The sequence below is a fragment of the Lutra lutra genome, chromosome 5 (assembly GCF_902655055.1).
Source record: "Lutra lutra chromosome 5, mLutLut1.2, whole genome shotgun sequence".
NCBI classification, from domain to species: domain Eukaryota; kingdom Metazoa; phylum Chordata; class Mammalia; order Carnivora; family Mustelidae; genus Lutra; species Lutra lutra.
Genome location: NC_062282.1, coordinates 80,031,032 through 80,044,211, shown reverse-complemented (window position 1 = coordinate 80,044,211; position 13,180 = coordinate 80,031,032). Strand labels below are relative to the sequence as shown.

The window sequence follows — 13,180 nt, the reverse complement described above, 5'->3', positions numbered from 1 at the left end:
GTCTTTGACTTAGTTCGTTTAGCATAATACCCTCCAGGTCCATACATCTTGTCACAGGTGACAAGATCTCTCTCTCTCTCTTTTTTTTTTCTAATTTTTTTAAGGATTTTATTTATTTGAGAGTTGGGAGGGAGAGCATGAGCCAGGGGAGGAGCTGAGGGACAAGCAGATACCCTGGAGTGGGGAGCCTGACACAGGACATAGGGCTCCATCCCAGAACCCTGAGATCATGACCTGAGCTGAAGTCAGACACTTAACCGACTTAGCCACCCAGGTGTTCCCCACATTTAGGTCTTTGATCCAGTTCATTTTTGTGTCTGGTGTTCAGAAATTGGTCCAGTTTCGTTCTTGTGCATGTGGTTGTCCAGCTTTCCCAACATCATTTATTGATGAGACTGTCTTTTCACTGTTGTATATTCTGTCTTCCTTTTGTTGTAGATTAATTTACCCTATAGACCTGTGTTTATTTCTGGGCTCTTTGTTGTGTTCCATTCATCAATGTGTCTAATTTTGTGCCAAAACTATACTGTTTCGATTATTAGAGCTTTGTACTATATCTTGAAATCTGGGATTGGGATACCTAAAGCTTCGTTCTTCTTTCTGAAAATGGCTTTGGCTATTCGGGGTCTTTTGTGGCTTCATACAAATTTTAGGATTGTTGATTCTACTTGTGAAAAATACTGTTAGTATTTATTTTTTTAAGATTTTTTAATTTATTCATTTGACAGAGAGAGGGAACACAAGCAGGGGGAGTGGGAGAGGGAGAAGTAGGCTCTCCCACGGAGCAGGGAGCCTGATGTGGGACTCAGTTCCAAGGCCCTGGGATCATGACCTGAGCCAAAGGTAGATGCTTAACAGCTGAGCCACCCCGGCACCCCTACTGTTAGTATTTTGATAGAAATTGCATTGAATCTGTAGATTGCTTTGGGTGGTATGGTCGTTCTAACAGGATTAATTGTTCCAGCCATCAATTGTTCCATCCAACAATGACACATTGTTTGTGTCAACCTTGACATTATTGAAGAGTACATACCTGTGAGCTTGTAGAATGTCCCTCAGTTTGTCTAATGTGTCCTCATGATTAGTTTCAGATTATTCATTTTTGGGCTTTATGTATTTTAATATATAAATGCATAATGTTACTGGGTACATAGAAATTCAAAATTCTTATATTTTGCTGATAAACTTTTATCATTGTGATGTGTCCTTATTTATGTTCTATATGATTTTTGTTGTCTAAAAGACTTTTGTTAAAATTGACGGAATTTCATCAACTTTTTTTTTTTTAAGATTTTATTTATTTATTTGAGAGAGAGTGTATGAGCTGGGAGGAGGGGCAGGGGGAAAGAGAGAAGCAGACTCCCTGCTGAGTGGGGAACCCAACATGGGGCTCCACCCAGGACCTGGAAATCACAGCCCAAGCCAAAAGCAGATGCTTAACTGCATGAGCCATGAAGGTGCCCTAAGCTTTTAGTTAGAATTTGCCTAGTGTAACTTTATACTTTTCATCCTTCATGTAGTCTTAATTCTAGATGTTTCATAAAACAGCATATACTTGGACCATTTTTTGTCTTTTTCACTCCAGTTGACAATACTGGTTTTAACGAGAACATATAATCCTTTTACATTTAACATAATTACTGAAATACTTGAGTTTCAATCTGCCATCTTATTTTGCCCTTTCTATTTATTCCATCTATTCTGTTATATGCTGATTTCATTCTGTTCAAAATATTTTCTAATTTCTATTGTGATTTCTTACCTAACTTCAGAGTTATTTGGATATTTATTTGATATGAAATAGTTGGGGATTTTCTAGTTACCTTTTTTACTGATTTCCAAGTTGTGGTCAAAGAACATACTTTGAATGATTTTTACCCTTTGAAATTTGTTGAGGCTTTTTGATGCAGCATGTGGTGGGTGAATTTGGTACATGTGCTGTGTGTGTATATGAAAAAAAGTATAGTTTTTCATTGTTGGATGCATTGTTCTAATATAGCAATTAGGTCAAGTTTGTGAGATGTGTTCACATTTTCTATATACTTTGCAACTTTTTGTTGGCTTGTTTTAGTTTCTGTACAAAAGGTATTAATTCTTCCACAGTGGTTGTAGAATTGCCCTTCTTTTGGTTAAGTCAGTTTTTACTTCATATATTTTGAAACTAAATTATTAGATGTATTTAGATTTAGAATTGTCTTCCTTGTGGATTGACCTTTTATCATTATTAAATGTGTGTTCAAACCAGTAGCATTATTAGAGAAGAATTTTTTATTTGATATTAATATAACTACAACAGCTTTCTTTTGTTCAGTATACCTTTTCCATTATTTACCCTTAACATTCGTGTCTTTATTCAAAGCGTGTCCCTTGTAAGCAGCACATATTTAGTGTGTATGTTTTGTAAATCCAGTCTGATGATCTTAGTCTTTCGTTGCAAAGTATTTAATTCATTTGAATTCATATATACCATATTGCTATTTGGTTTGTTTAATTTTTTTTCCACTTTGTCTTTTTCTGTTCTTAATCTTCTCACAAATTCATTTAGAACTTTATATTTTTTAAAGATTTTATTTATTTATTTGACAGAGAGAGAGAGAGAGAGAGAGATCACAAGTAGGCAAAGAGGCAGGCTGAGAGAGAGGCGGGGAACAGGCTTCCCGCCGAGCAGAGAGCCCAATGCAGGGCTTGATCCCAGGACCCTGAGATCATGACCTGAGCCGAAGGCAGAGGCTTAACCCACTGAACCCCCCAGGTGCCCCTAGAACTTTATTTTTAGTTAAACATTTTTTCACTTTTTACAGATACCTTAGAAATTATACATGCATCCTTGATTTATTACAATCTAATACAAATTATAACTTTTACTGCCTTCCAGATAATGCTAGAACTTACATAATTTTAGCTCTATTTACAATGTACCTTTTTGACACACTGATGTCATGTATTTTAGTTCTACATGTTTTAGATCACATAAGCATTTTTACTATTATTTCATAATGTCAGTATTAACTTAAAAACACTTTTCTAATGTTCTTCATCCAATGTATATTTCTGTATTTCCTTTTGTGATAATTTTTCATCTTCTGCCTGAATAATTACTCCCCTTAATATTTATTTTGTTAGTTCCTGTATACTGGTAATAAACACCAGTTTTGTGTGGATATATCTTTGTTTCACTTATGTTCTTAAAAGATATTTTTTGTTTTCCCTTTTTTGTTAACACAACTTCAGTGTCAGTGTTACTGTAGTTCCTGGGAGGTAATTATGTTCTACCCCCTGCTACTTGGAGAATTTTACTCTGATTTTTAGCAGTTTTATGGTGATGGTGTGCCATGATGTGGTTCTTGTATTATTCTTGGGGATTCTCTGAGCTTCTTGATTCTTTGTGTTGAAATCCTTTATCACTTTTGGAAAATTCACAGCTATTTTTCCTTCAAGTATTCCATTTTTAATTTTCTTTCTTTTTTAATACTTTTTTAAAAAAGATTTTATTTATTTATTTGAGAGAGAGAGTGAGAGCACATGGGATGGGGCCAGAGGAAGAGGGAGAAGCAGGCTTGCTGGATGATGGGCTTGATCCCAGGACCCTTAGATAATGACTTGAGCTGAACATAGCCACTTAACTGACTGTGGCACCCAGGTACCCTTTCTTTTGGCACTTTCTGCTTTCATGTTCAGTGCCAGTGAATATCACATTTAGCCCTCCATTTTATGTGTTGTATGTGTATGGTATTTGTTTGTCTGTTTTCATTACTTTTAGTATTTTTCTCTCTGCATTTATTCACCATGTTCCTAAAGTTTAGGCTTTCTAGGGCTTTCACCTGTGAACCTGTTGTTAAACTTTACACAGGATGTAGCCTTTTGGGTTCCCAGCTACTGGGGAGATAGCCTCATATGACACTCCCCACATAGCCAGAAACTGAAGCTTGATCCTGTCCACCCTACCACAGAAAACCATCAAACACGTATGGGAACAGTGTGCCGGTGCTGTGGTTACCTTTCCGGAGCAGTTCTTCACCATCTTATCACTTCTTCCATGTTTTCAAGGTGGTTTTTTAAACACTATATCGGCATTTTTAGATGATTTTCATGGCAGACTTGGCATCATTATTGGAAATGGAAGTTTTCATTTCTTTTCATATTTTACATGGTAATTTTCACCACATTGAGAAATGAAAATGTTATATAATGAAACCAGTCTTTATATCATTTTGATTTTGTTATTCTTAGAACTTTGTTTATTCAAAATTATATTCTTCTATTTTTAACATTTACTGTCTCGAATTTATTTTTGGGAGCAACATGAAATTAGGATCTATTTCCCTTCAAAGTGGAGAGCTGGTTGTTCCAGCACTATTGGTTAGACCAGATGTCAGCAAACTATCCTCGACCCATTTTTGTTAATAAAGTTGTTGGAACATAGCTATGCCCATTTGATGACATTATTTTTGTCCTCTTCCATATTACACTAGCAGAGTTGAGTAATTGAAATACAAACTGTATGGTGCACAGAGCCTCAAGTATCTACTTCCAGTCACTTAAGAAAAAAGTGTATCATAGACCATCCTTCTTTCATTGATTTGAGTTTCTACTTTGGCATATGCTATGTGTTTCATTTCTATTTCTCATTCTTTATTCACCTCAAATGTTGTTTGTCACTTTGTTATAATTATTACAGCCTTATACTACTCTATTTTTATTGGCCTTGAAGATGTAATTTGTTCAGGTAGACAGGTTTGTTGAGGTACAAGATGCATATAGTAAAATTTATTCTTTGTATGTGTACAGTTCTATGAATTTTGACAAATATATATAGCCATGTAACCACCACACTCAAGAATATTTTCATCATTCCAAAAAGTTCCCTCTTGCCCATTTGTCCATTCACTGCCAGGCCCTAGCAGCCACTGATGTGATTTCTGTCTGCGGTTTTATCTTTTCCAGAGTAGTCACAATAAATGGAATCAAACTTTAAGTAACCTTTTAAACCAAGGTTCTTTCACCCAGCATAATGTATGTGAGATTTGTCCATGTTGTTGCATACAGAGATACTCCTCTCCAGTGCTGAGTAGTAGTCCATTATATCCATTTCCTGGTTGATGGACATTTGGGTTGAATCCAGTTTGGGGCAGTTAAGAGTAAAGCCAATAGAAACATTTACATGCAAGATTTTGTTTGGATGTATGTTTTCATTTTTCTCGGAAAAATATCTAGGAACAGGATCGTTAGGTCATATGTTACTAATGTATGTCTAACTGTATAAGAAACTGCCAAACTGTTTTCCAAAGTGGCAGTACCATTTTTTTTTCCCCATTTCCACCAGCAGATGCTTTGCATCCTTACCAGCACTTAGTTGGATCAGTTTTGTTTTTTTAGTGAATCTTGTGGGTTAGGCATTGCAGGGTTTGGGTTTTTTAAGTAATCTCTACATCCAGTGTGAGGCTCAAACTGAACAACCCTGAGATCAAGAGTTGCATGCTTTACCAAGTGGGCCTGCCAGGCACCCCCTTAGGCATTGTAGTTTTAATTTCTTTCTTTCTTTCCTTCCTTTTTTTTTTTTTTTTTAAGATTTTATTTCTTTATTTATTTGACAGAGACAAAGCAAGAGAGGGAACACAAGCGGGGGAGTGGGAGAGGGAGAAGCAGGCTTCCTGCTGAGCAGGGAGCCCAATGCAGGGCTCGATCGCAGGATCCTGGGATCGTGACCTGAGGCAAAGGCAGATGCTTAACACTGAGCCGCCCAGGTGCCCCTGTAGTTTTAATTTCTAATTAAATTAATTACTAGTACATATTCTTATAACTTAATGATGGTGAGCATCTTTTCCTTTGCTTACTTAAACCTGTATAACTTCCTTGTTGAAGTATCTGTCCAAATCTTTTACCCATTAAAAAAAATGGGTTGTTTTCTTAGGATTAAATAATGAGAATTTTTTTTTATATGTTGTAGATACTAGTCCTATATTAAGATCTGTGTTTTTTAGGTATTTTTTCCCAGACTTACCATTTTGTTCCTTAATGGTACCTTTGAAAGAACAGAAGATTTTTATTTTTATTCATTTTTTAAGATTTTATTTATTTACTTCACAGAGAGACACACACAGTGAGAGAGGGAACACAAACCAGGAGAGTTAGGGAGAAGCAGGCTCCCTGCTGAGCAGGGAACCCGACTGGGGGCTCAATCCCCAGACCCTGGGATCATGACCCGAGCCAAAGGCAGATGCTTAACACCTAAGCCACCCACGCACCTCAGAAGTTTTTAATTTTGATGAAGTCTGCTTTATCAATTTTTTTCTTTTATGTTTTATATTGTTTTCTATTGCTTTGTAACAAATTCCCACAAAATTAAAACAGCATAGATTTATTATTCTGTAGTTTCTGTGGGTCTGGAATCCATGTTAAGCATCACACCAACCTAAAATCAAGGTTTTGGCTGGATTTCCTTGCTTTCTGGAGTTCATTGTCCTCTTCCAGGCTTATGTGCTATTTGGCTAAATCCAGTTCCTTATAATTGTAGGACATAGATAACTGTTTTCTTGCTGGTCATCAGCTAAGGGCTGTTGTCAGCTTCTAAAGGCTACTTATTATTTCCTGCCACAACCTGCTAGTTGCTTCTATAAGGACAGCAAAGGAGAAGGGTTATACAGGGTATGTGCACTTAACATTCTGCCCATCACGTGGTTTGTTTTTAAAAATCTTTGCCTACCCCAAAGTTGGGAAGATTTTTCTGGTTTTCTCTAGAAGTTAATAGTTTTAGGTTTTCCATCTTTGGTCTGTTGTATGTATTGAGATGTAACTCATATAACATAAGATTAACCCTTAAAGCAAAAAATAAATTTTAATCTGTATTATAAGAAAAAAAACCTGGCTTAGAATCAGTATACATGTAAGTATACTCTGTATACTTGTAAGTAAGTCTGCTCTTACATCATATGGTAACCTCCCAGATGCAAGATGGGCTAGGAAATGTGGTCCCTACCTGCACCATCATTTCCTAGGACAAAAACTCATCCGTGGAAAGGGAGCAGATTCTGTGGCCGACAAGTTTTCTGGGCCACAGCCCAGACTGACCCAGGGATTTTTTGTCCCAAAACCATTTGTTACAGAGACTGTCATTTTTCCACTGGATATTCTTACCTGCTTTATCAAAGATGAGTTGACCATATAGTTTTAGGTCCATTTCTGGGCTTTCTATTCTGTCTCTTTTTGTCTTATGTGTCTCTTTTTGTCTCGATGATTACAGTCTTGCAGTATAGCTTGAAATCCAGAATTGTGATGCCTGTAGTTTTGTTTTTCTTTTTCAGGATTGCTTTGGCTATTTGGGATCTTTTGTACTTCCATACAAATTTTAGGATTGTTTTTCTAGCTCTGTGAAAAATGCTGGTGGTATTTTTATAGGGATTGCCTTAAATGTGCAGATTGCTTTGGGTAGACATTTCAACAATGTTTGTTTCTCCGATCCGTGATCATGGAATGTTTTTCCATTTCTTTGTGTCCTCTTCAATTTCTTTTTTAAGTGTTCTGTAATTTTCAGAATATAGATCTTTTACCTCTTTAGTTAGGTTTATTGCTAGGTATTCTGTTTTTGGATCAATTGCAAAAGGGACTGATTCCTTGATTTTTTTCTGCTGCTTTGTTACTGGTGTATAGAAATGCACCAATTTCTGCATGTTGATTTTATATCCTGTGACTGAATTCATGAATTAGTTCTAGGAACGTTTTGGTGGAGTCTATTTTTTTTTTAAAGCAGCTTTTTGAGTGATTGGGTTTTCTCTATTTTCATTTTCATTGATTTCTGCTCATAAATTCTTTATTTCCTTCCTTCTGTTTGCTTTGGGTTTGTTTTGCTCTTCTTTTTCTGGCTCCTTGAGATAGAAAATTGGACTACTGACCTGAGGTCTTTCTAATTTTCTAATTGGGGCTGTCAGCACTGTCAGCACTGCTGTCAGGGCTGTTTCACTGTCAGCACTGCTGTAGCTGCATCCCGTATATTTTGATGTATTGTACTTTCATTTTCATCCAGTTCTGTGTATCTTAAAATATTCTGAGACTTCCTCTTTGACTCACAAATTATTTAGAAGTGGTTCTTTGGTTTCCAAATGTTTGGGTATCTTCCTGTTCTCTTTTGGTTATTGATTTGTTGTTTGATTCCATTATGGTTAGAGAACATGCTCTGATTTCAGTCCTTTAAATATATTGGGGTTTTTTTGGTTTTTAAGATTTTATTTATCAGAGAGCACACACAAGTTGGGGAGAGGCAGAAGGTGGTAACCTGACACAGGGCTTGATCCCAGGACCCTGGGATCAGAATCTGAGCCGAAGGGAGACCCTTAACTGATAGAGCCATCCAGATGTCCTGATGATACTGCTCTACCAGTTCAAGTAAGCATAGAGATTTTATTTTCCTTTTAGGTCTCTTTACCCTCCCCAGTTTTTAAATACAGTTGTATTTCCTCTACATGAGGCTACTCCATTTTGGTAGAGCTGAGAAGTCCATATTGTGGTGTCTGTCTCCTTTGGAGGGGCTTCTCAAATGTAGGGCAAGGATTGGGTGGAAGCCAGTGGGCGGGCAGTGAAAGGACTCAATTGAGGCAGAACAAAGGCAAGAGTTTATCGAATGTACTGCTAAGGAGCTGCTGGCAGGACTGCAGAGGAGAGGCTGTCTACTATGAGGCAGTGAGTGCGGGATGTTTTTAAAGAGGGAAGGTGAGGAGGTATAATGACATACAGAATTTTCTCTGTTTCAGTAACTATGTCTGGTTGTTAGTAGCCCATTGGTATTTTGAGGTGGGTCACCTGATAGGCCTGTCTGGGTTCGGTCAGGAGGTTGCCCATAGGCTCTTTCTCCACTCCATGGCTCCCATCGCTCTAGCCTGTGCTCTAAAAGTGGCCTCTCCACAGATGATTGTCTTTTCTCTGTAGCCCTCCTGAGTTACTAGTTCTGGTAGTTCTTCATTGGTCTTTTGGTTGTTGTGAATTGCTATATGGAGTTACATCTTCCACAAAAATGACCTTTTCATCCCTTTCTTTCTTGTAGTTGTACTTTATTTTTGTTTTACTGCCAAGCAAAAAAGTTGAGTCTGGTTTTTTTCTTTTTCAACATCAGCAGTGAATACGTAACTTTCTATTTTGCCTGTGTAAAATGAGAGCTTTACTTATAACTTTTCTCCTCCCCTTTTTTCTAACTTTTCGTAATACAGTCTGGATATTTTAATTCTCCATTTTTATCTGGCCACCCATAAGTTTCATTTTGTTACATAATCTGTCTTTAGTACCTCTCTGACTTTTCCTGACTTCCCCTCACTCTGTGCAGGTGTAATTAGCTTTTTGCTTTTCTTTGAGCTCACCGGGCATGCTTCTTTCTCAGGCCTTTGTATTGATCTTTCTCTTCCTGAAATGCATGCCCCTCGCCCTGAAGATACTCACTTAGCCTGTGCTCTTGCTTTCTAAAAGGTCTTTTCTCAAAAGTGACATTCTAAGACTTTCCCTCATTCCCCTAAAGGTGTAATCCATTGTCCATTAAGTCTCTCTGTTTCTTCCCTACTTGATTTTCTTTTCACAGAACTATGACTAGCTAATACAGTATTTTATGTATTAACTGATTGTCCTTTCTCTTGATTAGAATTTGAGTTCCATGAAAGCAGGAATCTTTCTCTGTTCTGTGCGCTGTTTTGTATGTGTGTGTGTTTTTTAAGATTTTATTTATTTATTTGAGGGAGAGAGAACATGAGCAAGGGGAGGAGCTGAGGGAGAGGGAGAAGAACAAGCAGACTCTGCCTTGAACTTGGAGCCTGACACAGGGGTCCATGTGGGACTTGACCCCAGGGTCCTGAGATTTTGACCTGAGTGAAAACCAAGAGTTGGACACTCAAGTGACAGAGCCACCCAGGTGCTTCTCTCTTTCATTCACTGTTGTATTCACAGTGCCCAGAATAACCTGGCACATAAAGATATTCCATAATAGGTACTCAGTAAGTGTTTATATACGTAATCTTCATGTATTTAACATTTTCCTTCTTTAAGTCTTACTGACAGGCCAAAGGATAAGTGTTTTTGTTAGCTGTTGACACTTTTTGCCATTAACTTTCTTTTTTGTTTGCTTTATTTCTTATTTATTTTTACCAGGTAATATTTTTTGTGGGGTTTAAAATTCAACCAATATGGGTGCCTGGGTGGCTCAGTCTCACGTCAGGTGCAAGGGGTTCTGCTTGCAGTCTCTCCCTCTGCCCCTCACCCTGCTTGCACACGCACACACGCATGCACACTCAGTTGCTCTCTATAATAAATAGATCATTAAAAAAAAGAAAAATTTTATAGACAACTCATATTCAAGATGGAGCTTGAAAGAAAACAGGATTTTTTTTAAAAGATTTTCTTTATTTATTTGTCAGAGAGAGAAAGAGATTGAGAGAGGCAGGCAGAGGGGGAAGCGGGCTCCCTGCTGAGCAAGGAGCTCAGTGTGGGACTCGATCCCAGGACCGTGGGATCATGACCTGAGCAGAAGGCAGACGCTTAACTGAATGTGTCACCCAGGCATCCAAGAAAACAGGATATTTAATAGTTACAAAAGGATAACGTGGTGGAAGGCTCCAGTACTAGGTTGGCAGACTACACCCCTCAGGCTGACCATCCATTCATTTATGTATCATCTTTGCTTTCATGCTGTAGTGGCAGTGTTGAGTAGTTGAGATAGATCATGTAGTCTGCAAAACCTGAAATACTTATTATCTGGTCCTTCAGAGAAGGATCTGCAAGCAAATGATAGCATATAGGTAGAAAAGCATTATTGATAACAGTTAAAGAAATGGGAATGAGATGTTGACTGTAGTTGAAGGTGGGTGTCAACAAAGAAGGGTGGCCAGTTAAAGAGAAGGAATACAATAGGGAAACCATTGTTAATAGGAAGTGAGGAGGCATTCCAGGCTGGCTGGTACAGTGGTTCAGTAAGACCCCAATGTGGCTTGTCCGTAATCATGCTTTTCTCATCTTTCCCTTACTAGCCAAGAAGGATCAGGAAGGTGGAGAAGAAAAGAAATCTGTACAAAAGAAAAAAGTAAAAGAGTTAAAGGTGTTGGATTCAAAGACGGCCCAGAATCTCTGTGAGTATTCTCTGTGATCCCAACTATTTGAAATAGGAAGGGGTTCTTTTAAAAGCTTAATTTTGGTAGATCCAGGGTTTCTTGATTTGTTGAGTTCCTGATGCATGCCAGGCATTGGAGTGTGAACTTCCAGTATCTTGTTTAATTCCTCAGTAGCACTGCAAGTTTGTTTCTTTGCTATAAGACTAGACGCTAACAGCGGACTAGGCGAATTTCTGTGATGCTAACAGTAGTTAAGAGTTTTAGGAATTTGCCTAGTTCCATAGGTGTAGTGAGAAACAGGTATGGGATTTGAACCTCAGATTTTTTTTTTTTAATTTCAAAGCCATTACTGTTTCCATTGGCTCCACAGGATAGTCTAGCCACTGTGCATTTTCTTCTTTCTTTAAGTACTTCTTTTATTTTTATTTTATTTTTTTTTAAAGATTTTATTTATTTATTTGACAGAGAGAAATCACAAGTAGGCAGAGAGGCAGGCAGAGAGAGAGAGGAGGAAGCAGGCTTCCTGCCGAGCAGAAAGCCCGATGCGGGGCTCGAACCCAGGACCTGGGATCATGACCTGAGCCGAAGGCAGCGGCTTAACCCACTGAGCCACCCAGGCGCCCCTAAGTACTTCTTTTAAATGCAGGCACTGGATTGACTTCACTTAAATCTAAGATAATTTTGTGACTTAGAATAAATAATATAAATCCTGCACTTCTCAAATTCGGATCAGAAACTTCTCTGCAAAGATGTTACAGGTGGTACTTATTTGATGATCAGGGTGAATGTTCATTTTCTGTTTGTTTGGCTGTTGATCTCCTTTATGCTGAGTAATAGAGATTTAAACATTTCCTCAACAAATATTTGAGGTTCTGCCATGTTGCAGTCTCTGTTGGGCCCATACGAGACATGTGTTCCAGAGTTGAAAGGGTATGTATTCCATGAAGCCTGCTCACTATCTTACAGTGTGGCTGTCGTCCCCATTTTTCCAAATGAGAAGACTAAAGTTTAGATATTGTGACTTGGCCGAGGTCACACAAGGAAACGATTACATATACCCATAAGTAAAATCGGGAATAGAGTGAGATCAGTAAGCCTTTACATTATTCTTTGCTGTATAGGCCTAGATCATGGACAACATATACTACCAAATGTTGTCTGTGGGTAAGTCTTTTTATGGAGATCAAAGTGATGTGAGATGGTTTCTCTTCTCAAGATTCTCTCTGGGAACAGAAAACGTGTGTAACTTTTATTTTAGAAAGTGATAACAGACTGTGGTTAGTACATGGTTCTTTCCAGCTGGCTAATAAAAGAGTACAGAAAACAGAACTCACAGAGAGAATGAGATTTGTTTAGGGGAGGATGGCCTAGGAGATGTAATGTAGTGATTCAGAAATTATTAAGTTCCTCTTATGTGTGAGGGACACTAAGCTGAATAAAGCACAGTCCCGGTCCTCAGGAAGCATGTGTCTGCTGCAGATGGAAAATAAATAATGGGAACCACACAGACGAAGTGCTGTGCTGGAGGTGAGCTAGGATGTGGACAAGAGCCCTGGGAAAGGGGCATCTGAATCACGTGTGGGCAGTACTGGAGGGAGCATGTCATTCGAAAGGAGGTACTGCTCACCGGGAGTTGAAAGAACGATGAGTCAGGAGTGAAGAGAAGGCTGAGGGCTGGCTTGTTTCCAGCAGAGGAATCAACACGTATGAAGACACAGACACATGGAGTGGCAGTGCATTTGGCACACTGTAAAGGCCATACGTGGGGGAGGAGTGGCAGGAAAAGCTTTCAAGAAATAGATAGAAGCTAGATGATCAAGAATTCTGACAGGCTTAGGCTAAGAAGTATCTGTGTTATCCTGAAGGGCCTTGGAATTTCTTAAAAGGATTTTAATCAGGAAAATGAATGATAGACCCTGTGTAATTCAGGGGAAGGCTACTTGGGGAAGGACACAGGCTGGATTGCTAGGGTCTGGGAAGACTGCAGGCAGAGAGATGAGTTATGTTCTCACTTTAAACTAGGCGAGAAGGAATCAGGGCCTGAAACTAAAGTAGTGAGAATGAGTAGGAAGGCAGAAGATACTAAGGAGATAGAAATAATG

General features: G+C 38.4%; 1 protein-coding gene across 7 annotated transcripts in view; it reads left to right on the top strand.

Moving 5' to 3' along the window:
• DIAPH1 (diaphanous related formin 1) overlaps positions 1-13,180 on the top strand; it is a 97,410-nt gene that overhangs the window by 68,873 nt on the left and 15,357 nt on the right. For all 7 annotated transcript variants that reach the window (XM_047730297.1, XM_047730293.1, XM_047730292.1 and 4 more), the window contains one exon: positions 10,998-11,096. In XM_047730297.1, the coding sequence (XP_047586253.1) occupies positions 10,998-11,096 (99 nt within the window). The remainder of the gene's footprint in view (positions 1-10,997; positions 11,097-13,180) is intronic.